The sequence below is a fragment of the Lissotriton vulgaris genome, chromosome 3_1 (assembly GCF_964263255.1).
Source record: "Lissotriton vulgaris chromosome 3_1, aLisVul1.2, whole genome shotgun sequence".
NCBI classification, from domain to species: Eukaryota; Metazoa; Chordata; class Amphibia; order Caudata; family Salamandridae; genus Lissotriton; species Lissotriton vulgaris.
Genome location: NC_141689.1, coordinates 752,030,677 through 752,056,354, shown reverse-complemented (window position 1 = coordinate 752,056,354; position 25,678 = coordinate 752,030,677). Strand labels below are relative to the sequence as shown.

At 45.9% G+C, this 25,678-nt stretch overlaps 1 protein-coding gene across 2 annotated transcripts in view; it reads right to left on the bottom strand.

Annotated features, from left to right (window-relative positions):
* The window catches only part of DMXL1 (Dmx like 1), a 2,236,090-nt gene that overhangs the window by 972,976 nt on the left and 1,237,436 nt on the right, over positions 1-25,678 (bottom strand). For both annotated transcript variants that reach the window (XM_086961064.1, XM_086961065.1), the window contains exons 25-26: positions 16,810-17,001; positions 1,038-1,114 (exon numbers count right to left, since the gene is read on the bottom strand). In XM_086961064.1, the coding sequence (XP_086817190.1) occupies positions 1,038-1,114; positions 16,810-17,001 (269 nt within the window). The remainder of the gene's footprint in view (positions 1-1,037; positions 1,115-16,809; positions 17,002-25,678) is intronic.

Sequence of the window (25,678 nt, the reverse complement as noted above, 5' to 3'; positions counted from 1 at the left end):
TTTGGTTTATCAGATTAAATAAAACAAAATAAAAAATATAATGTTGCTCAGTTTGTCAATGTAAATATTGTAGGAAATAGGTGGGACAAGTGGATTTTACAGAGGAATGTGGATTTATGGAGCATGGGTATACAACATGATAGGTGACAACTCCACTCTTTGTAGCACAGAAGAAAACCCTCCTAGAGATGGGACCTAAAAAATAGAGGTGAACAAGGAATACAGAATAATATCAAGAAGTGCAAAGTCACTTAGTGAAAATTCCTAGCAAAGAGCAGAAATTGAGATCACATCACAAAAATGGTGGAGACTTCTGAATCAAACATAAAAAACATCCAAATTACCTTACTGCTAGTTGTTGTCTAATTGCCGGAAAATACCAGAAACATGGGCTCAAAAGGAAGAGAAAGGTATTGAATAACAATGAGATGCATTGTGCCATTATCGCTGCCTTTAAAAACACTGTACCTCAGAAAAATAAAACCCACACAGTTCTGAACTGCAGACAGGCTTACCCAACATCAAGAGTTTGCAATTGTTCCTAAAGTTCTGGACTGCTTAAGCATCATCACATTTTTATTTTGTTAACGAGATAATGATTGACTTGTTCGGTAATTGTTTTCTTCAAGAGGAATTTACTTACCGTGGTAATCTATAGTACTCAAAATCCCATTGCTCGACTTGATCCAAAACTTTGCGATGTTCTCCCGAAACGTAAAGAAGACCAGAGAACTGATTCAAAGCACAAATTAATTTGAAATTAAAGACAATGGGCAGGATATCTAATTTTATGGGTCACCATGCTCTCTATAATACTTCAAAAGACCGAGTATCGTTGGGGCTTTAATTAGTGTCTAGACTCAATTCTTTATCATATGTAACTGCCTAATAATGAGAAGACATGACAACACAGTACTTTAGGACTACAACCGATGTGAACATCTTGTTTGAAAACAACCTTTTAAAGCAAACTAATGTGCCATGTGGACCCAATAAAACAAATTTTCAGAATGAGCACTGTTTCTCAGCATCTTTACCTGCAATTGTGACCGCCGCAAAGGCACTGGTAGATACAAGCAGAAAGTGAAGCTGCTAACGAGTGCATGACATGTACCTGAAAAATAGGAAAGGAAACGTGTGAAGCCTTGTTGATCCTTGTCGTTCGTATATAAATATCAGAATGCAATACAATTATGCACAACATGGGCTCATTTTCTGGAAGTGTGCATAAAATTAAAAGGTCCTTGCATCTATTTAATTTTAGGTAGTACCCCAGAAGAAGGAAAATAGAAGCCCCTTCTTAACAATCAATAAAAAAGATCTGGTGGTAGATCGAACACATTTCATACATGGGTCTACTCATAAATGAGAAAGATTATTTGGCCTGTCATGTGTACATTTTTCTGTTGCATAACCTACAATGCCAGGCAGGGCAGAACATTGGTTGTCTGAGCTCTGGAACGTAATGAGGTAAAATATCATAAAATCATTAACACATACATTGGAGGGATCATCTTATGGTGTTGATTTGTGGAACTTATAAAAGGTTGGGCACTCAGAGACATTTGAATCAATTTAAAAATGGAGAAGGATATAATGTGCTCCAAGCACAACATTGCAAGCAACCCCTGTGTAGACATAGACAGCATAAAGAGTTAGCATCACCCTATTAACTGTGCCATGACAGACCGTCTTAAAATTACTACTTCATGGACATATCGTAATCTGAAAATATGACACCAATGTTACCTCGTGCATTTAGATGGCAGGATCCTAGCTTCACAAGAAGCCATCAGTATGCACAAACCCTTCTAAACTCCTTTGAGGAAAAAAGCAAAGAAAATCAGTCAATAAGGAGAGGAGCACAGGCACTTCTATACAGGCAGGTTTTTGGCCCTGAATGACAAACCCAATCATATATGCTATGATTTACTTTGATGGAAGAGAGGTGGCTATTTATGCATGGGGCGAAAAAACAATCAAAGATGTCTGTTAGAAATTGTGTCTCTATTTGGCAGTGGTATGTAACTTGTCCAAGTAGGGTCCATAATCATAGTCATGGTAAGCAAGTTACAAGCTAAAAGATAACATGTGCTCACCCTCTCGTAGCTTGGCACAGAGCAGACTGGCTTATCTAAAGCGGCACTGTGTAAAGTATTTATGCAACACAAACACACAGACAGTAACATAATGAAAACACCACAAAAAGACTTCACATAGTGTTAGTAAATCAAAACTAAAACAACAAAAATCCAATAAGTAGAACTTGAGTTATGAATTTCTGAAAAATAAATCAAAAATAGTGCTTGGCAGTCAATAGCGCTAAAAGGTTACTTGTCACGCTACACCTGGGTACATCTAAAGTTCAGGCCAACTGCGATAAAGGGCAGGCTGGCTACAAGACTCACAAAGGGTCAGCTGAAAAATAACCTTGGATGGAGCAAGCATCGAAGCCTCGATGCAGCTGTTCCGATTCACGTAGTTGGGTAGATGTGTCAATATCGAGCCTCAAAGCTGGGTCCCGTGTTGTTGTCAAAACCCTCATGAGGCAGGCGCTGCATCGTCCTTGAGGCTCGCACTGGGGACTTCAGATCGGCGCTGCATCATCATTGAACCTTCCAGTCGGGCCTGTGTCGTCATCGAGTCACGCAGGGATGTGTTCAGATCAAACCTGGGAATGCTTCGAGGGCCGCTGAGTCAGTTCATACCAGTACATAGGTGATAATGCATTGATCTTGGAGCCAATCTGCTGCACAACCCACTTCTGAGGCCCAGGACCTCAGGCAAAGAAGGACTCGCAGATGGCAGAATCCAGCAACAGAGTTGTAAGAAGTCTTAGATGGCCTGAGACTTCAGAAGCAGGAGGCAAGCCAGCAAGCCCTGGTGCCACATTGGGTACAAGTGAGATGTGCCCAGTCCTTGTCCTGAGCAGGGCAGAGATCAGCAGGCAGCAGGGCTACTCAGCACAGCAGTGAAGCAGTTCTTTAGGAACAGTCAGTCAAGCAGAGTGGCAATCCTTGTTGCATAGCAGTCTTTACTCCTGGCAGAGTTCTTCACAGGTCCAGTTGGATACTGTCTTGGCAGGGTCAGAGCCCCACTACTTATACCCAAAAGTGCCTTTGAAGTGGAGGTGACTTCAAAGCAAGCCCTCAAAATGCACAGGTCTTCTTTCAACCCAGCCCTCTCTGCCAGGATTTCTGTGGGAGGCAATCAGCCTTTTGTGTGGGTCCCTAGTCTGATGTGTCACCTCCCTGTCCCTCCTCCTGCCCAGGAACAGCTATCAGACTGTAGTCAGGGGTCTCCAACCTTTTCTGTACTGAAAGCTGCATATGTTCAATGAAACACACTGAGAGCTACTAATATTATTGGAATTGTATAATCTGCATTTTTTATATGTATGTTAATTCACCCAAGCAAAAGCTTTCTAATTTAATAAGCTGGTCTGCATACAGGTGAGCTAGTCAGTGGTAGCTGGTAATAACAGTAGATTACGAGCTACTGGTTGGAGACCCCTGATGTAGATGAAAGCAGATGGGTTCTCTGCCACACCCACTGTTCCAGTGTTTGTGGCTGTCGAGAGGGAATGCACAAAGCCTAGTTGTTACCCATCGTAGACGTGTATTGGAGACGAGCTGCAAGACACACAGCAGTAAGAGCAGAGAAATGTCCACTTTCTCAAAGCGGCATTTCTAAAGCAGTAGTGTTAAATTCACCTTCACCAGTAAAGAGGATGTATCCTCACCATTCACAAGATCTGAAACTTGATGTAACTACTCCTTTCTAATCAGGAATTTCATCTTAAAGTGTATTAAGGAATTCCCAATAGCCACTAGAGACAAAGCCTTCATCAGAAAAGGGAGGAAATTGAGCGCGCCATGCCAAGGAGATCAGTGATCACTATCAGTTTGGTAGTACGTGGGACAGTTGGGAGGTGTGCAGGTGGATCATTTGAGAACAATGTACTTTTTACGGACTAAGACTTTCACTGCACATACCTTTCAGCACATCGACTGTGTCTTAAACCCTCAGACAATAGAGGAATTACATGTGATGAGCAGATACACTTTACCTGCAAAATGTCCTCTCTCCAAGGTAAGATTTTGGCAGCTAAACTATTAAAACAGTACAGCCCTCCCACGTGTAAAAATACTGTTTTTTATTCTTTGTCAACACTGCTTTTATTTTGGGATCCTATTTAATTCTGAATTTTAAGGTCTTGGTAGCAAAGGCTGAGACAGAATGAGTTTTAAGTAACAATATAAGTGAACTAAATTCAGTGCTAAAGCCCGACCTCACAAGAAGATGAGCTGAATGCTAGTGTAACCTTATTAGTCTTCGCCAAGTCTTGTGGACTTGCCGCTCGACCAGCTGTCTCATGACAATCACATTTATGGAATTCTTGCAAAACCCCATGTGTGTGATTCAAGCTCTGCAAAACCACAAACTTCTTTTATATGCCTAGTGGGATCATTCCTGGAAGTGCCGGTGAGTTGCCAAACACATGGATAAAAATGGTAGTCTTACCTGACATTTTTCCTCTTCCCCAAGAAATACACAACATCTAACTGACTTCCATCATAAATATTAGCTTGACTGAAATTCAACATATTTAAGTTTACTGATGTTCCTTTATCTTCTATCTATTCAAGAGTATCTTCCATCGCTCTAGTGTGTATTAGTCAAAGATTGTCTAACATTGCTATACAACCTTACTGTGGAATTGGCACTCTTCATTCACTTAACTATATCACTCCTGGAACAGTTGAGACCTTGATCTCCAGCTTCCTAGTCAAAGTGAACCTTAAGCTTAAGCATTATCTTAAATAACAAAAGGTGTGCTAATAATACATCAAATTCAGTTGCATACCTTTACTGAGGCCAGCTTGTAGTGACATTGTGAAAGCTCAGTTAACCTTCTTTGACCTTTCTCTGTTCTACGAACAGTTATATGATTTTGCTCTTTAAATGCATTCATGTCATTAATGTTGCCCTGCTGTTAACACTGAGGTGCTCAGTGGAGAAAATGTTTGATTTGCTTAGATTAGATTAACATATAGCTTAAAATCTTAAAGACTTTAAATAAAAGATGTGTATGTATATGTAGGGATTTTTTAACAGGTCTGTGCAAAATGTTTGATTTAGATTTTTGTTGTAGGTTTACAGTTTTCACTGGAAAAGAATAGATATGTAAACAATTCAAACATTGAAAGACAATGTAGGTAGTAGACACCTACTATGCCAAAGGCACAAAGGGAAATCAGAATGGGACAAAAACAAATTTATTCAAGAATCATCATTCATAGGGAATAATTATCCTGAAAGAAGAAAGAAGGTATACCCAAAAAATTATAACAGTAAGAAGTGCTAACCTTAAAAAGTGACAGGGCTACACTGTGGACAAAGCAAAATGTTAAAATAAGGACACATTAGGTAAACAAATTGCCTTTTTAAATGAGGTAGCAGTAACTAAAGACCTAGATTTATAAATCCAATTGTTTCATAAACAAATAATCATGGACTTAATAAAATATTAAGCAAGGATGCTAGAAAGACGAAGGGATATAAAGCTAGAGATGCTTGGATAACTTAAAATGAATAAAGTCCAAGACAAAATAAACACTAAATGTTAGCAAATGATGTCTTACCTATGAAAATTATTAGCTCAATTTGTACTGAAACCGGCAAAGATAACAATATAAAAAGACAAAGAGGTTGGAGACCATTATTTGTCTACCCTTTCGTACTCCACTACAATAAGCTTGACCTCTGGGGTGTGAATTAACAAAATGCATAGGGACACGATTGGCTGAACACTGGCCCACACCGCACAAATTGTGCAGTGTGCTATTTAGTCTATGCATAAATCCCACCTAATGTTCCTGATTTTGTCTGTGCTCAATTTTTAAGTAAAGGAAACTGTGATAACACATATTGCTAAAATTTTTGTTTTTAAAACAAATGTGATTCTATGTAACGCCTACATATTCCTCAAAGTCAGTTTTTTTTTCTATCTCTTAAGTCTACATGACTCGCAGTCTGTTTACTGAACATGGTGTCTCATGGAAAGGTACTGTCAAGTAAAAAAGTGTCTAAAATACACATTCCTACCCTTATATTCCAGGGAATACTACTGAGGTTCTTGCTGATAACAGTTAAACTGCTTCAAAAATATGCAATTTGAACACAATTCGCTTCAGTATCAAATTGGAGTTATACACTATACATTTACCCTAACACTGTTATTTATTAGTAGTTAACAACCTTACAAATGTATAAACTGAAGAGCTAAGTATAAATTTAAATATATTATAAATTATGCACATAACAAAATAGTTTAGATATTCCATCAATGCATCTTGGGGACACCAGTCTCCGCTTAATTAAATAAGGTATGAACCAACAAATCATTCTTATACAACAAAAGATTAACAGTATAACAGAATATGTTCTCTATCACTGCACAATGGAACATGCTAATTTTCATAACATATATCAAACAATTGTTGGTATACTGAATTTCAGTTTGCAATAGTTAAATATAGATAACTATAAAAACATGGAGTAAGTTTCAAACAGTTGGCCTATTCAATATTACTTGTTCTGCTAGTCTTGCATGTGCACTTTTTAACAGTGCCCTAAACTTTGTCATTGTCATGTCAACATGATTATTAACATTCAGCTAACTAAATATATCAAGTCATCTCAGAACACATACAATATTATCACTCTATCTGCCTTTGTTATGTTGGATGTTCCATCCAAATTCAACATAACAAAGATCCTAATGGTGCTCAGTTTAAAACTTAACAGAAATTAGGGCAACTACCCAGTAGAACTGACTCTGTACTCCAATCCGATGATTTCAATTGGGGTTGTAGGTCTTTAAAGAAATAGCTGCTGTCAGGCCCTTGCTTCAAGCCTCTTAAGTGCAAGAGGGAATTTGCGTGAGCATAATTCTGAACCTTACTTTAAAATATAGTTGTCGGAAGTGTACTGGGGTACCAAAGAAAATTACCAGGTTGTCTGCATAATATACAGAGTGCTTATTTCTACTGTGCTAAGTTTAAGGGAAACGCTGCTGGTGGCTCTTATTGGAAGGCAAATGATTTTTAGGAATAAAACAAAGTCAGAATGAGAACACATCACTGGTGTGACCTATTCTAATAGGTTTACCAGCATTCCTGGGAGTGTCTGACTGACAATATTCAAACTGCATACAACAGAAACAAGCACAGTGTGGCAGCTCTAAAGTTAGTGTATAACTCCATAGTAATGTACATTTGAAAGTGTTGGGACGTTTTACAGAAGTCCGTGACCACACAATACAAAGGCACAGTACACATGACGTGCTGGTCAGGAGCTCGGGTCTAGCTCCATTGTTAAGCATGGTCATACTTTTTAATCTTATTTGCTTTGAACACATGATACCTTCGGTCTATGGCAAGAGAAGGAGTTCATTCAATACTAGTTTGGAAATAATCTGGCTGGAGTGCAAAGCGATGCCAGAAATCAGGAACTTTTTGGATTTCAATACTTTCCCTATTTAAATATCATCACTTACGATGGAGTAAAAATCTATACCCAGCACACCAGGTTTGAAGTCAGGTCCTCTACACTCTTTGTAAAAGCGTATAAACGCTTGATAATATCACATACAATGACCAGCTGGCACATGCCTTGGAAGGTCAATCTGATAGACGGATATAAATGCTAGTGTTTAGTTATGCACAAAGGGGAATTGATTTGTGATTTAAGAGCAATTGACATAAATGAACAAGTTACTTACCTTCGGTAACACATTTTCTGGTAGAGACTATCTAGCTGCAGATTCCTTACCTTTGAATTTCCCCAGGCGTCAGGCTGGATCTACAAACTTCTGCTGAGCAATACCCCTTGCACATGATGTGGGGTGAATCCATTCAGCTCTGCATGTCGTCAATGACGTCTGTAGCGTCGGTTATGACGTCACAGTGCCTTCATAGGCGCCACACAGGCTCGCGGACGTCAGTACTTTTTGTTTTTCCACGCCAGAAGAGCAGAGCCACGAAGTGACTGATGTAAACATGTGCAAAACTAGGGCCCTGAAAGGGAAGTAATCCTAGACTTAATACATCAATTCGCAAAGCGGGGAGGCATTGGCGGGGCTGTAAGGAATCTGCAAGTAGATAGTCTCTCTACCAGATAGTGCGTTACCGAGGTTAAGTAACTTGTTCATCTGATAGAGACTTCTAGCTGCAGATTCCTTACCTTTGAACCAGATACCCAAGCCATACCATCCCGGCAGTGGGTTGAGGACTCATGGACTAGAACTAGACTAAAAAGTCTTGCAGGACTGAGCAGGCAAAGTGTCCGTCCCTGTGCACTTGACCGTCAAGGCAATAATGTTTTACTAACGTGTGCCATGATGCCCATGTTGCTGCCTGACAGATGTCTTGGACTGGGACACCCCATGCCAAGGCCATAGTCGCAGCCTTTCCCCTGGTGGAGTGGGCTCTTAATCCCTCAGGGGGCTGCTTCTTCACCAAGGCGTAACAGATTTTAATGCAGAGAACCACCCGGCGAGAGATGTTTTTTTTCTGCACTGCCTTTCCCTTCTTTGCTCCCACATACCCCACAAAGAGTTGGTCATCCACCCGGAATTCTCTTGTGTGGTCAAGGTAGAATGACAATGCCCTTTTTGGGTCCAGTCGATGGAGTTGCACCTCTTCCTTATAGGGATGTGGGGGAGCAAAGAAGGTGGGCAAAGTGATGGACTGACCCAGATGGAATGGGGTCACAACCTTTGGTAAAAATGAAGCACCACCTTGTACGGAAAGGACATAAGATAAGGAAGTGAGCTGTATAACGCCTGCAACTCACTCACCCTCAGGCCCGATGTAATCGCCACTAAGAAGGCTGTTTGATGGTCAACAGCTGGGGGGGGGACAATTGTGCAAAAGCTCTTAAATTACATTAGGTAAGTGAAGACCAATTTAAGGTCCAATTGTGGCATATAAAAGGGCATGGGTGGAAACAAGTGAACCAGCCCTTTTAGAAATCTATTTACAATAGACAATTTAAAGAGAGAAGGTTGGTCAGGCAGCCGCATAAAAGCAGACAGAGCAGAAAGGTAACCCTTGAGAGTTCCCAAAGAAGAGACGTGCTGGGCAAGGGCCAAAATGAATAAAAGGACAGTAGAAAGAGGAGCCACCTGGCCGCCAGAATAACATTACAGACTTCGGAAGGAAGGTCAAAAGCGATCAACTGCCGCCGCTCAATCTTCACGCATGGAGGCGCAGAGTTGACCGGTTCAGGTGGAGAACCGTCCCCTGTTGCTGCGACAGAAGATCCTCCCGCAGGGGCAGCCTGATCAGAGTATCTACACTGATGCTCAGAATCTCAGGATACCAAAACTCTCCTTGCCTAGTCCGGTGCCACAAGGATGACTTGAGCCCAGTTGCTGCTGATCTTCTTCAGAACCCTGGGCAGGAGTGGTATGTGCGGAAAGGCGTACAGCAGGCCTGAGCTCCACTCACAACGAAATGCGTCTGCGAGCGATAGCTGCTTGGAAACTCCAGCACGCAATACTGCTGACATTTTGCATTCTCTACGGAGGTGAGCAAATCTAACAAAGATTCTACCCACTGCTGAAAGAGACCTTGCGCCACCTATGACTGGAGAAGCCATTCATGATCTGCTAGGCATCGACTGCTGAGATCGTCTGCCCTGGCATTCAGAGAACCTGCCAGGTGTTGAACCACGAGGGTTATTTCCTGATGTTCCAGCCACGTTCAGAGATGCAGGGCCTCTCAACAAAGGGTCCTTGCTTGTTGCAGGACCACATGGCGGTGGTGTTGTCCGTGAACACCTGCATCAACTTCCCCTTGACAGAGGGAAGAAATGGTTTTAATGCCAAGCGAATCGCTCAGAGCTCCAACATTTTATGTGGAGCCCCGTCTCCGCCAGAGACCAGTGACCTCTGATTTCCATCTCTCCCAAGTGGCCGCACCGTCCCAGAAGTGATACATCCGTCACGATTGTGAACTCCGGTTGGAGAAGGGAGAGAGGTCTGCCTTTGACCCAATCTTGGTTCGACAACCACCACTCCAGATCCTTTGCAGTTCCTTCCAAGATCTGAACCATGTTGTGAGATTTTCCTGATGCTGTGCCCAATGGATCTTCAAGTCCAACTGAAGAGCCCACATACGCCATCTCGCATGTCTTACCAACAGGATGCAGGAGGCCATGAGGTCCAACAGCCTCAGAGTCAATCTCACCGGAATCCAGGATAGAGGATGAAATATCATAATCATAACCTGAATATTCTGGACTCACGGCTCGGGAGGATAAGCTGAAAACTGCCCTGTGTCCAGAACAGCTCCGATATAAGGGAGCATCTGAGAAAGAGTCAGGACTGACTTCAGCACGTTTATAGAGAACCCCAACTAATGCAGAAGGTCCGCCGTAGTCTGAAGGTGGAAGATGGCTGCCTGGGGCGAGGATGCCTTCAACAGCCAGTCGTCGAGGTAGGGGAAGACTGAAATCCCTTACATGCGCAGATGAGCTGCAACCACTGCCATCACCTTGGTGAAAACTCTAGGGGCACTGGTAAGGCCAAAGGGGGGCACAGTAAACTGAAAGTGCTTGTGGCCTACCTTGAACGGTAGGAAACACCTGTGGGCTGGCAGGATGGGAATGTGAAAATGGGCCTCCTGCAGGTCCAGCGCTATCATCCATTCTCCTTGGTTTAAGGCAGACAAGACTTGAGCCAATTTTAGAATTTTGAATTCCTCCTTTTTGAAGAAGAGAGTTGTAGGAAGGTGGATATCTGACTATGGTTGCCCCCAACTTTTTGCCTGGTGTTTTGCTGGTTTTTCGACTTAGTTGACCTGGGGCCCTGCTATTCAGGACCCAAGCCCACTGCTCTCTCTGTAAAATGGACTCCATGTACCTTAGGTACATATCTAATTGGATACTGAGTCACCTTATCAGCCCCTGTACAGTGTACCTTAGGTACCCAGGGCATAGGTGCACCTAGGGCCTACCAGGGGCTGCAGCATGTATTATGCCACCCCTGGCTGGCCATCCAAATCTGACACAACTGGCTGATCAATCAGCTGGGGCAAGGTGGCGTAATCACCCTTTGCTTTAGATATAGTATCCCTATATCTAACCCTAAAATGGACACATATCCTCCTATCAGTCACTCCTATGGCAGGCCTTATCAATCCTGAAGGCAGAGTGCTTGGAATTATGTGAGATGGTGCTCTAGCATGAGCTGAACCTGTCTGCAGCTTTTGGAACCAAGTCCTTTAGCTGTTTCCATGATTACGCTATACCATATACTCGTAAGTGCATTATAATCCTCGCAGTTATTGCTAACTTTGGTATAGCATTATCAAAACATGTCGAGTAAGGTGTCATACGAATTGGAATACTACCCCCTCGCCAATTCTGGCAACGGGGGTAGCATTCCACCCTTCTAGAGGGACACCACATGTATGTAACTGTGAACCCCGGTTAAAGTTAACTCGAGCCTCAGCATCACAAAATGGATGCTGCCACCACAGACACAAATCTGACATGCTGCTGGGAGTCCTTCCAGCGAGGAAGGATTGGACAAAGGGTTTCCTGCCTTGGGAGGTGCTAGCACCACCCCAGACAGGATTTTGTGTATTGGGTAGGACAGGGCTGAAAGGAATGAGACATGCCTGGGGCACACAAGGTGTCCCTGTGCATACACTGGTCTAAACCAGTTCCCGGGGCACTCCAGCCCCCAAGCTGGCGCAAGACCAGACACAAGAAAAGGGGTGTAACCACCCCCCTTCCTGGTCCCACCCAGAGGAGGGACCTAGTCGTAGTACAGCCCCCTTTAGCCGGATAAAGGTAGGAGCTGGTCCCATTCCAAATTAGATTATCCTGAACAACTTTACAAGAAGAAACTCTGGACTTCGACGTTCTGCTCCACAAAATACTGAAGAAATCTCCCTTGTGGGCAAGGAGTATCCACCCTGCACAAGCAGGCACCATCAGCGTCCAGCGGCTTCCCTTTGTCGTCTTCCTTCCCGGATCCAGACTTCAGAGCCCGACGAGACCCGGATTCCCAGACCTCTCCGACCTCTACCTACAACTGCAGCACAGCTGAGATCCGTGGGTGCGACGAGACACGTAGGACCGGCCATCTTGAAAGAAGCAGCACTTCGCTCCAGCACGACTTCAGTGGCATCCTCATCCAAGTGCTTTGGGGACTGAGAAGCCCCGACCCCCAGCAGCTCCTGCACTGAAGATCAGCCCTCCAGCATCCACGAGATCTGCGTGGGGCCATTATGCCTGTTTGCTGCTCGACGCGTTGTCTAGTCACTTGCCGGCTGGCTGGTGACCTCCTAGACGACGAACTCCGACAACTTCACTGCTGGTCTGGTTGCTCCAGACTGGCCCTTGCTCCCTTCCAAAAGAGGAGCACCCCGGACCCTCCTGGGCCACTCCAGACGCCGTTTCCACTCACCGCGTGGGTTGCCTTTGCCAAGGCCTGTTGACTCTGAATCCGAAGCTGACACCGCCGACAGTGAGGGCCTGCGTGGGACAGCTCGTGCCTCCATCCTGGTTGTCGCAGACACCACCTGGTCCACGTGGCTGCAGAGACAAGCGTCCACCTTCACCCGATCGCGACGACGAGATCTGGTTCCACTCCTGGTTCCACTCCAGTCACTGGCTAGTGAGTTTGAACATTGTCCCCTATGCTTTCAGGTTCTTCTCTTCACTGATCCACCCTTGGATCACACCGAACATCTTCCTCCTGGCCACCTGCAGCATCTTTTCCTCCAGGCTCCATAGACTTCAACGCCGGAACCAGACACAACTTGGCACCTATGCACCCGCAGCCTGTGGGTGAGGTAACAAGAGCATTTCGGTGCTCAAGGGTAGCTTGACTCTCCTAGTGTCCAGTTCCACAGTCGTTTTAGTCCTGTCTAGTCAGGGACGTCGGTACTCACCTTTTTTTCTTAAACTGTACTGTCCATAGACGTTTATACGCATCTCGCGTGCGAGTTCACACTCTGCACACGCGCTCCGTGGGCCTCCTATTACTTACCTCAAGTTAGTATAGCGTGGTCCCAGCGATCCTACAGCCTCTTGACAGCTCCATTCCTATTATCGACTTTCACATGCCACTTACTTAGTATATGGTGTGTCGTGCCCCTAGGGCACCATTGTAATTTGTGCAACTTAAACGTATTTTTCCTAAGAGATTGTCATGTGCTTAGACCTCTGACCTCATAAAGAGTTCAGAGGTGTATGTTAGTTAATAAATACTTGTTTATTTTCATAACAACCTGTGTGGTGTCCTTTCACTTGGTATTCAAGGGGTTATATGTGGTAAAACAGCTGGCTTCACATGCCAAAAGAGTTTAGCCTAAGACTGCTTTGTCCATGCTTCCATTAGGATAGCTGGTCTATAAGGTTGACTTACAGCCAATCACCATAAGGGTTGTTTGGACTGATACAAGGTGATCACTAGAACTAGTGAACATCATATATCAGGCCAACTTCTCACAAGAGTGACGGTCCGAAGATCCAAAATAGGCCGAAGACCCTTGTTCTTCTTAGGATTCAGAAATTAATAACAGCCACTGCCTACTTCTGATACTGGAACCCCTTTCTAAAGCTCCTTCGGCCAAGAGAGCTGTAACTTCCTCTTGGAGCAGTTTTAAGTGGTCCTCTGCCAGCCGTTCCTGACTTGGCAGAATAGTAGGAGGGAAAGAAAGGAAAGGAAGAGAATAGCCCTCCTGGATGATCTGCAAGACCCACTTGTCTGTTGTTATAGATCTCCAGCGGGGGAGATGATGACAAATTCTCCCACTCACTTAAGTAGTGGGGTCCTGCAGAATTAGCCTATGAGTGCTTGGAGGCTGCAGCTGGTGGGGGCAGTGTGGCGAATGACTTCTGACCTCCATTCCGAGGACGGAATGTACTGCGTCCATGTCCACGCCCGGCTTTGGAAGTCTGTTCAGGACGATGGCTAGGATAGGGCTGACGTGGCTGGAAACCCCCTCCGTTGCCATGAAAGGGGCAAAAGGAAGACTGGCCAAGAGGAGTGGAGGACAGGCCCAAGCATCTGGCTGTAGCTCGAGAGTCATTGAACCTGACCACGGCCGAGTCAGCCTTTTCCCCATCAAAGGGCCTGTCCATCAAATTAGCTTGGACATCGCCGAGAAGCCACATGTACAAAGCCAGGCGTGGTGCCTCAAGGCCACTGTCGATGAAATAGACCTGCCCAGCAAATCTGTCATAACCCACACCACACCAAATGGTGAATTTTGCCACATCTCTCCCATCCTTGACTACCTGGCAAAGCACAACCTGGGCCTCCTCCGGGACTTGTGGCAGCACCTGCACAACCGTCTCCCAAAGAGAGTGGATGAAACGGCCCAATAAGCATGCCGTATTCACCGACCTCGATGCCAGACTGGAGGAAGAAAACATCTTCTTCCCCAAAGAGTCCAGTCTCTTGGATTCCCTATCCGGAGGGGCGGAAGGGAATGCGCCCTAGGAAGTAGAGACCTGCACCACCAAACTTTCTGGAATGGGGTGTTGGATGAGGAACTTTGGATCGCCCGGTGCTGGGCAATGGCGGTGTGCAATTGTTCTGTTCACAGGAGTCCCTGTGCTAGGTTTGGACAAAGTTCCTAGTAGGACGTCCATAAGTGCCTCATTAAAGGGCAAAAGGGGTTCAGAGGTGGAAGCCCCAGGTTGAAGCACTTCGGTCAGGAAATTAGTCCTGACTTGCACTGAGGGCAGCTCCAGTCCAAGGACCTCAACTGCCCTCTTAACCACCATAGCATAGGATGCCCCCTCCTCCGTAGCCACTGTAGGGGGAGAGAGCATGCCAGTGTCTCGGGAAGTATCCAGACCACTGGCTTCCCTAAATTCCCCATACAAGTCCATAGTCTCCTCAGAGACATCCTGATTCTCTAAGGGGTCTCCAGAATCCTCCCATTCCTCTCCTGAGCCTAGCATGTCCACAAAGTGCTCAGGCGACAACATAGAACCGCTGGGTTCTGTCCACGTTGGAATAGGCATCGCTCTACACCGTTCCGGCTCAGTGTCATCGGGGATGAGGATGGGGCTTGTGCCACTGACAGCCGCCGCTGGCACCAACTTCTGGTTTGACGTTGGGGAAGGTTGCGTTAGTATGACCGGCATCAAACCGGATCGGAGATCAGATCCCCGAGGCCCCACCGGCGCCGTGGCCGAAGCTGATGACGTCAATCCCAATGTGGCCCCATCTGACTCCACGGGGCCTTAGGGCTCACCAACAGGGTTGTTCCGCTTAAATACACCATGCATGGCCTTGTAACATTCCTTAATTAGAGCAGGAGTTGCTCCGGCTCCCGGAAATGGAGGGAGGCACAAAGTCAACTCTGGCTCTGGCTCCGCAGAACCGTGCCCAGTTGAGGTGAAGTCTAAGTCCGCTTGGACTTCTTCTTCTTGTGCCTCTTCACAGAGTGTCCAGATGACTTCGAAGGGGAGGAAGATGACTTAGGGCTCTGAGAGCAATCCCGCGACCTCCTCTTCTCCTAACAGGATCATGATCTCCACAGAGTCTCTAGCTCAATGGCGTCGACTGCCGGGCTGCGAGCAACTTCAATGCCCACTCCCTCATGGTCTTTGGAGCCATTGCCCAGCAGTCTGAACGCGACATCAAATCGTGGATGCGTTCTAGACACTACAGCCATACAAGGTGGGGATCGGTAACCGACATTGTGTGGGAAAAAGTCCGGCACAGTTTGAAACCTGTCTTCCTACCAGACATCCCTTGCACACGAAGTCAACAGAGATTTTGACAAAAGCCGAGAAAAAAGCCTGCCAAAAAGCGGAAGAGGGGTAGCTCTTCCAAGATCGGCACTCAACAGGCGCGGAAATAAAAGGACTGACGTCCGAGCACCTGGGTGGCACCTATGTAAGCACAGCAACGTCATAACCGATGCTACCGACGTCATCGACAACACGCAGAGCCAAATTAAGCCACTCAACGTCGGGCGCAAGGGGTATTGCTCAGCAAAAGTTTCCGGATCCAGTCTGACGCCTGGGAAATTCAGAGGTAAGGAATCTGCAGCTAGAAATCTCTATCAGATATAATTCACAGGATTAACATGTGCACAGTGCTAGACCCTTTTTACTGCCAAGGACCAACATCCATTGATTTTGTTACTCTTAAATGCAAAGATCAAACATTTCCAGAGTCTTAGGTCCAGGCTCCCTTTTTTTTTTTTTAAATGATTACATTTTTCAGGGCTGGGTGTTCATGTTTTCCACCCTGCTACAGCACAGCAGCAAACACTATGTTCGTTTGACTAAGGGCCCTGCAGAGTTTCCTAATGTACCAGCACTAATTTAGAAGTTGAACATCAAACTGACCCTCTCCAGGTTTACCTTACCAGAATGAATAGATACTTTATCTTCCTGAGCTGTAAACAAGTGACCACCAATTAACTTAAATTACATTCTTAATTTAGACACTGTTTACTACAAAGCAATTGCTGAGTAAGATCAGCAACTGCATTTCAAAAAGGAACATATTAAAGAATTATACTGGATGTGACAGTTTGTGTATTCTTTGATATCTATTTGGCAAGGAAATTCAAACCGGAGTTATATGTATGACTGCTAATAGGTTAACATACATCATAATACTGTACCTTTTCTCAACTAATATTGAAAATATGCTCATGTTCTCTTCTTTAAGTTTCTATTTATTTTCAGCATTTCATTTCCTAACACCAAATTCTAATAGCTATATTAAAAAAAGACATGTTACATGCTTCGGTATACCTTTTTGTTCTGCAGATCTGGATGAGGAGGTGAATCGAGATTTATTATGGAATTTAATATATCATGTGTCAAATTACTGAGATGCAATATTGGATTGGCCACTACTGTTTTGGCACTGGCGGTGCAAGCAAAAAGAAGAGGTACAGAAACCTGTTCAGCCTGAGGATTATGAAGACTGTGCCTTGATTTGTCCTGGAAGCATAATAAAAAAATAAAAAGATTAGGTTACAAACATTATTCAAAATATGCAGTTTAAGCAATCTGACAGACATAAGACCAGTAACACTACAAACTAAATGTACATTTTATGGATTACTTGTTCTCTGTAGTGTACATAATGTGTTCATTGAATTCCATCAACAGTGCACCATGACTTACTGCACCTGATCATGCTTCCAAAGAGCAGAATCTCAACATCCCCATTGCGGCCCACACTTAATTATCCATCATAGAAGACTGCCATCTTGTTTGCACTCAAATCCAGAATGACTCAGATATGCTTCCATGCGAGCCTAGTCCTCAATTAATCCCAAAAAATGTTAGTTCCAATCGCTCCCCCAAAGATGGATGGCTCATAATCAGCACTCCTGTTCATATGGTTCTTCTCTAATACTGTGCCCTCTTCCCTAGTTTCATGCTTCCACCGTCAGTGTCTACACTTCCATCTAATGGTTGCACCTGTTGCTTCTCCTGGGCCCCAGCAGTCTATATCAGCGCTCTCCTCTGGTCTCACTCATGCCTTCCTCTAGATAAGGGGTCTTCAAACTGAGGAGCTGGGCAGCATAGGGGGACCTCAAGGGATCGGGGGGGGGGGGGGGGCAGGCTGTGGGTAAAAGAAGCATTATGCTGCTAACAGTGCTTTGTTTTCAGCTGAAAAAAGGAGCAGCTGTAAGGGACTCCAAATATTCTTCAAACCCCCCATCCCAGTTCTAATAATCACACTGTGGATACTTGTACACGTTAGTAATGTCGGCTCGATCAGAATAGTATGTCTATCAATCATGTATTTTATTATATGTTTAAAACACTAACAGAACTTAACTGCAATGTTTAAATACGTCTAGACATATTTAAATATTGCTAGTTATAGAATAACTGTGAAAAATTCTGAAGGGAGTCCCATATAAGAGGAGGGGGTGCAGTATTAAAATGTTTGAATACCACTGCTCTAGATCAATGTGCCTCCACACCTTCAGTCTGTCCTCATGGCGCTGATTCCCTTCACCGAATGCTTCCTTTGATTGAGCTAAGCGTCAACAAGGAGGTGGTACATATAGTATATTATTATCACCCTAAAGTGGTCAGGTGCAAAGGTCAATTGTCAAATAGACTCTGATAACTAAAGTTATTTGAAAAGTCTACTCTACTCAAGTTCTTCCAATGAATGAGGAAGGAATTTGTTATTTTAGAGTCCGGCCTTTGGAACAACATTAGTTGTCTAGGCAGACTATTGCTTTGCAAAACATTCATAATATATATATAGTGGCTTTTGGTCAAGATGCTTCATCCATTGGTCTGTTGAATTGGCATTCGCTTTATGTTTCCACCCGCCACAGAACACAGCATTAGGCAGAAGATCAGCCAACTTTAGTCATTGGCTTCTTCCACTTTGCATGACTGCACATGACTGCACAAAGCTAGTGCAAGTTTTTCACATCCACTTAAAAGTAGTTCCTTTCTCTTCAGAGACAACGCTTTCTTAATGTTTATCTCTGTATGTTATCTTAAAGAAGCGGCTCCTTATATTACCCTCCACTTCATGTGCCTAGTTAGAATGTTTTTTTTTTTTTACCTTTCAAAGTTGCTGTTATTAAGTGTTCATGTGACAATGTGACACCCATTTTCGGATAGGCATAATGGTGAGACTTGGATGTGTTCTCGCCCCTTTCCTATTCAGTTGATATGTTAATGATTTAGAAGCCCACCTTCTCCAAAAAGGTTTTAATATGCCTGACGCTGGTGCCACTGCTGTACTTTATGAAGATGATGTGGCTCTGATGTCAAGAACCCCATAAGGCTTGCAAAGGCTATTGGACGATGTACAAGGTATACAGACAAGTATGATTTAAGAACAAATCTAGGAAACCTTTTTCTTTGATTTGTGGACCAAGGAGAGTTAAATCACACGTTCACCCTGTGCTCTGCACTAAGACTGAAAGGGTGCATACTTTTACTTACCTAGAGGTACAGTTTGATTTGGATGGGTATTTTTTACATTTGAAAGATACAAGGAAGAAACACGTTGTTAGTGGCAGGAAATCAATATTTAGATTTGCCAAAAGCCAGTAAAGAAGATGTGTATGCTGTACAATTAAAAATGGGTATCTATGGTGAACTATTGAGCAGGTGCTTGGGGCTAAGCTGAATGTGGGATCATTCATCAGAAAATTGTGTTCTTAAGAGACTTTTGCTAGCACCAACAAGTTACTCTAACCATTCAGAATTGGGTTTAAATATCCTTAAGGATCTCTTTAAGCCTTGCCCTCTCTAGTTGTGGAATGCTGCGAGGATTAAATCAAAAACAAGATTCAATTGTTTAATCTTACGGGGTAGTTTATCTTTAGATAGTGCACATCATACTCCTTGGCTTGCTTGAACTGAAAATGTATGTTTGAATTTGGGCAGATCCGAGTTCGTTAGTGACCCTGATCTTCAAAAATGAAACCCGTTTTATGGACGTGTGATCAGAAGCGGATACAGTGGGAGGCTATTAAAGCTACCAGTGCAACTTAATTTACGCTATCACATTCCCAGGGTATGCCATTATATAAGTCTGTAGTTACCAGTACGGCACATAGGCATGTTTTCAGCTTAATACAATGCATTAAAGTAACCTTTCAGAGAACGGATGAATATTCCGTGAGATGGAATCTCCACACAAACTACTATCAATTATGTATTTGTTGTAACTTTTATAAGGAGAAACAGGTACTTTATATACAGTCAATATTGAAGAATTTTGATTTCAGAAAATGTAGACATGCCCTGTTATTCTTACAGCAACTGGATGATGATTCCAGTCTGCTCTTCAACGATTATATTTGTTTAACTGTACAATAAGGATCAGGAGACACATTAATATTACGTAATTTTATATATTTGATTTATGAATGTTGTAGTTTTTTTTAACGTAAATATACAATCTTTGTCTTAATGAAATCTTTTGTGGTTGTTATTAACCACATAAAGATGAATTTTTATGACGATTTTTGTCACAGCACCTGCCTGCAATTTAAATGCTTGGTTGGGTGATGATTTCTTCTGGTCGTCTTCACAAAATACACAATAGTAATATGCATGGCACAGCGCCGTGGTCCTGCAAGATGGCCAGTGGGACTCGCCTCTGAGAGGCTCCTCAAGGCTCCACCAATATCCTAAAGTATCCTGCCATACTTGTCACATTTGTCCCAGATACTGGGATTCTGCCCTCTAAGAGCTCGCTCAGTGCCTCGATCATATACGCCACCTGGGAGGTCACGGCCGGTGTCAACATCTGGAGCTGCGGGCCTTGAGTAGCCTGGGCTATAGGGTGGTGAGCGATATTCCCCTGGCAAGCTGCTGGTATCTGGAACGGGCTGCTGGTGGTGAGAGGCATCAAGGGAGCGGGTGTGGGAGCCTCCTGCCCTGAACCCGGACCTTGTGGAGGGAGGAGCCTCCATGCCTGCTGTGGCTGGTGCTGTGCTGAGCCCTAGCTGCCAGCTGCTACCTGGATCCAGCGGGTGGCTGCACAGGTGATCCTGGGGCAGGGGTGGTATCCATCCTCGAGGAACGCAGTGGGGGTATACACTGGAGGAAAAGGGAAGGCTCTGAAACCACTTCCCCGTCATTCTGAGGCCGCACTGGCTTATAGCTGAGTAGCCATTCTTAGTGCTGAACCAGCCAGATTGGGGTGGATGACAGGGCTCTGAAATACTGGAGTTTGTGGGCCCCAACTGTGCAGTGGTGCGTTTGAGTGGGGAATCCTTCTTCTGGAGCTGTGTTGGTCTTGGCGGCCCTGGGAGTGCCATAACAAATGAAGATCCATGGACCTCCTGGCCTAGGCTCTGGTCTTGGAGCTCCATTCAGGCCCCCCTCAGGTGCCTACTTGCAGAGCGGACCCTGTTCCTGAAATTGGACCCTGTGGCCATGGACTAGAGTGCCCAAGCCTGTATTTCCTGTTCATGTAACTTGGAACTGTAAGGCTGTGGGGGGCTGCCGTCTGGGGCTTTTGTTCCTTGGCCCTCTATGCACTGTATATCCAACGGCTGCTGATCTCTCAGCGTGGTTAGTCTGCCTCCCAGAACTTGAGTAGAGAAAAAGCTGGTCCCCCTTTTGCCCCACTATGGGGAAAAAAAACAACCAGCCCCCTGCATCGCAACACAATAGAGCAGTATACCACGCCGGTGCCCCTTTTGCCGGCAGAGGACACGATGGGCTGGCCTCGAGGAGGAATTATGGCTTGCTCGACCGCTGAGGAGCCCTCCAGGGAAGACCTGGTTGCCACAATTCTTGGATCCAGGGTGGCCCTGGTGAGAGAAAGAAGGAGACAGTGGCGATCGAGGTAAACCTCTTCCAGGTAAACCTCTTCCAGGCACACCTCGGGAAGGTATCAGATAAGGTACAAACCGAGGAGGGCTCCATCTCTGAACTCCAATTCGAGGTCACCACTTTGCGGAAACAGGTGTCCGAGGTCACTTCTAGAATGGGGACCTTTGAGGAGAGGGTGGAGGTCAAGGAGGGCGGATCTTGCCACAATAATGTCTGCTTTTTGGGCTCCCAGAGCAAACTGAGGGAAGTGCGACTGAAGCGCTTGTGAAGCACTAGATACGAGAGGTGCTAAAGCTGCTCTATTGTAACCATTACTTGTGATTGAAAGGGCGGCAGGAGGAATCACCATCGTCCACAGGAACACCATCAGAATCTCGACCAACGCTGAAGACTCCCTCAGCACGGCCGAACACTTACACTTCCAGATCCACATCGATCACAACACCACCCTTAGAGGAAACCTTGTCTACAGACCCCCGGGCCCGACCACAGTTCAGCGACTCCATCGCCCACCTCATCAGCACGCACGCCCTCGCCTCCACAGACTTCATTCTCCTCGGAGACCTGAACTTCCACCTCGAGAACGCCAAGGACAACAACTCCACAACCCTAATCGACAACCTCAGACTCAAACAGCTCGTCACAACTCTAACCCACTCTACCGGACACACACTCAACCCCATCTTCTCTGCCAGCAATCACATCAGCATCAGCCACACAACAGAAGTCCACTGGACCGACCACCAGTGCATTCATTTCTCCTTCGAGAAACACAACGCACACGGCCAACTGCAACAAATCCCACACCGCAGCTGGAACAAAGTCACCGAAGACCAGCTCCTCACCACCCTCGCCTGAGACCCCCCATCCGAGCCCTCGGACACCAACGCAGCAGCCCACAACTTCAGACAATGGATCAACAACTGAGCCAACACCCTCGCACCGTTCAGGAAGACCTCTAACAGGTGCACCGACACAAGAGCCATCTGGTTCAACGCCGACCTCCAGACTTCCAAGCAAACCTGCGAAGACTCGAGAAGCAGTGGAGCCAAGACCAGACAACCACGCGGCCAACATAGGCACCAGCCGCAAGCACCACCAACTCATCCCATCCACCAAAAATACCCTTTTCAAGGAACGCATCGACGACACACACAACTGCAAAGAGCTCTTCAGCATTGTTAAAGAACTTGCCTCCCACAACTCCAGCTTCAACGACATTCCGCCATCACAAGAACTCTGCAACTCCCTGGCAACTATCTTCCACTGCAAGATCGCCGACATCCACAACAGCTTCAACGCCCAGACTCCGGCAACAGTAGCCGAAACCCCCGACCCAATGCCCTCCAAACAAACCAACCTCATGCTCTCCTGGATCAATGTCAACGGCGAAGACACCATCAAAATCATGAACAACATCCACTCAAGCTCACCCTCCGACCGATGCCCACACCACATGTTCAACAAAGCAAGCTCCATCAGCGCACCCCATCTCCGAACAGCTCCTTCGAAACCGCCACCTTCCCGGAGAGCTGGAAAGATGCCGAAATCAATGCCCTACCCAAATAGCCCAAAGCAGACCCAAAGGACCTCAAGAACTTTCGACCCATCTGCCTGCTCCCGTTCCCGGCGAAAGTAATTGAGTAGACTGCAAACCGACAACTGACCCTTGCTGGAGGAGAACTTCATCCTGGACAAAACTGCAACCGCTCTCATCGCCGCCACCAACATCAGGACCCTGCTGGTCAACAGCAAAACAGCAGCCCTCATCCTCCTAGACCTCTCGGCCGCTTTTGACACCGTCTGCCACCATACCCTGCACACACGCCTCCACGATGCAGGGATCCGGGATAAAACCCTGAACTGGATCTCCTCCTTCCTCACCGGCAGAACCCAGAAAGTCTGCCTCCCCCCTTTCAATCCGAAGCCTCCACGATCACCTACGGTGTACCCCAAGGATCATCCTTCAGCCCGACCCTTTTCAACATCTACATGGCACCGCTTGCCGACATCGTCCGAGCGCACCACCTCAACATCATCTCATACCCTCAACAAGGACTAAGCCTCCGCCAAATCCAACCTGCATGAGGGAATGAAGGCGTACGCAGAGTGGATAAAGACTAGGTGTCTGAAACTGAACTCTGACAAAGCGGAGGTCCTCATCCACGGCTCCAACCCCAGGGCATGGGACGACTCCTGGTGGCCGACCACTCTGGGAGCTGCCCTAACACCCACCAACCACGCACTCAACCTGGGGTTCATCCTGGACTCACAGCTCTCTATGACCAAGCAAGTCAACGCTGTTTCCTCCTCCTGCTTCAACACCCTCCGAATGCTCGGCAAAATCTACAGATGGAGCCCCACCAAAACCAGAAAGGCGGTCACCCAAGCCCTCGTCAGCAGCAGACTGGACTACGGCAACGCCCTATAAGTGGGAACCAGGCCAAACTCCAGAAATGACTCCAACGAATACAGAATGCCTCCGCATGTCTCATCTTCGAACTCCCTTGCCACAGCCACATCACCACCCACCTGACAAACCTGCACTGGCTCACGGTCAACAAGAGGATAACCTTCAAACTCCTCACCCACGCTCACAAGGCTCTCCACAACGCCGGACCAGCCTACCTCAACGAACGACTCTCCTTCTACACCCGAACTGCCAGCTTCGCTCCACTGACCTTGCCCTCACCACGGTCCCACGCATCCGCCGAATGACCACCGGCGGCAAATCATTCTCCCACCTCGCCGCCAAGACATGGAATACCATCCCCATCCACCTGCGGCAGACCCAGGACCTGCTGACCTTCAGGAGATTCCACAAAACCTGGCTGTTCAATCAGGAGCTGCATCTTTCCCTCTCCCTCCTGCGCCTTGAGACCCTCACGGGTGAGTAGGGTGCTTTACAAATGTCTGATTGATTGATTGATTGCAAGGGTGCACGGAGCACTGGTGGACCCCCCCCCCCCCCCCCCCCCCCCCCAGGCCTGATGCGCTCCCACTAGCCCTCATTGTCCGAATTCTGAACCATAAAGACAGGGACTGTATTCTTATTGCTGCCCGGCAAACAGACTCTGCCCCCTTTGAAAATCACAGGATTTCCATCTATTCGGATTACACCAACAAAGGTCAGGGGTCTCGGAAGGAGGGCCTGGATGTCAAGGCCAAGCTGCAATCGATGAGCCTCTGCTCCGTGTTATTGTACCCTGCTCGTCTGGGGGTCTTGTCTGGGGGCAAGTCCCATTTCTTTGTTACTCCAGAGGATGTGTGGAGATGGTTGGAGGTATGGGACAAGGTACCCCGGGAGAGAGCCGTACCAGGCGGGAAGGCTCCAGGGATGCCCGTGGAGTTGTTAGATTATTCTTGTTGATGCTCTCTAATGTAATGTATAAGTTAGCATTCTCTACGTCATTTTTTTTGTCAGGCGCCATTTTATTTACTGTTAGAAACTAATCCTGTTTGATTTCAAGAAATGCCCCAGGCTAAGTTTCGTTTCTGTAATGAGGACTTGTTTGTGCCAGAGATTAGCTTTGCCTTGATAAAGAACCTCTCCCACCTGTCTGGCAGTTTGATCACAGCCCCCGGGAAGGCCTTGAAAGAGTTCTGTGTAAGATGCAAGAGTGGAAACCTTTTTTTTGTCTTTACGTTGTTCCCCCACATCCGTTGAGAGAATTCCACTGTGGGCGTGTAATTAGTTGACCATGCAATGCATATAATATATCTTCATGCTTACAGTTCCTCAGTTCCCTCTGTAGTGGTCTCACTAGACTGTGCAGAAAGAACCCCGCTGTGAGCGTATATAATAAAAGTTACTAGAGTATATTCTCCACTCTTCATTTAGCATGGAAGGTTGAGAGGTGGTCAGTGGTGACACAGGTGACAATAGTCGTGTCACTTCCTTCAGTTTGTGCCCAAACAGGGACTTTATCGGGGCATGACCCATCCATTTTACACAGACGGAGGGGAGGACGAGGACATCAGGTTGGACTGATGGCTCAGGGATCCCTGCACGATGAGATACGTTTCCCGCAGCTGCTGCCTCTCTCGCACTGGAGGGTGCCTTGCCCAGTGGTCATCCCGACAGGAGTCCTGAACGGCGAACCCATGATCTGACTGTTTAGTCAGCAGTGGAGAATTGGTCTATTGGTGCGCATGACGGCAGGTGAGTCTGTTTCAGTTTATGTGGTACCACCATAAATAGGTTTTGTTTCAGTACTTGGACTGTTTTGGTGAAAAGTGTTTGCAAATACTTTGCCAGGTAAAATAAGGATTTTGTTCCTCTTTTCTTTGCCACGCCCTCGCCGCCGTCCCCCGCATCCGAAGAGCGACTACAGGAGGAAGG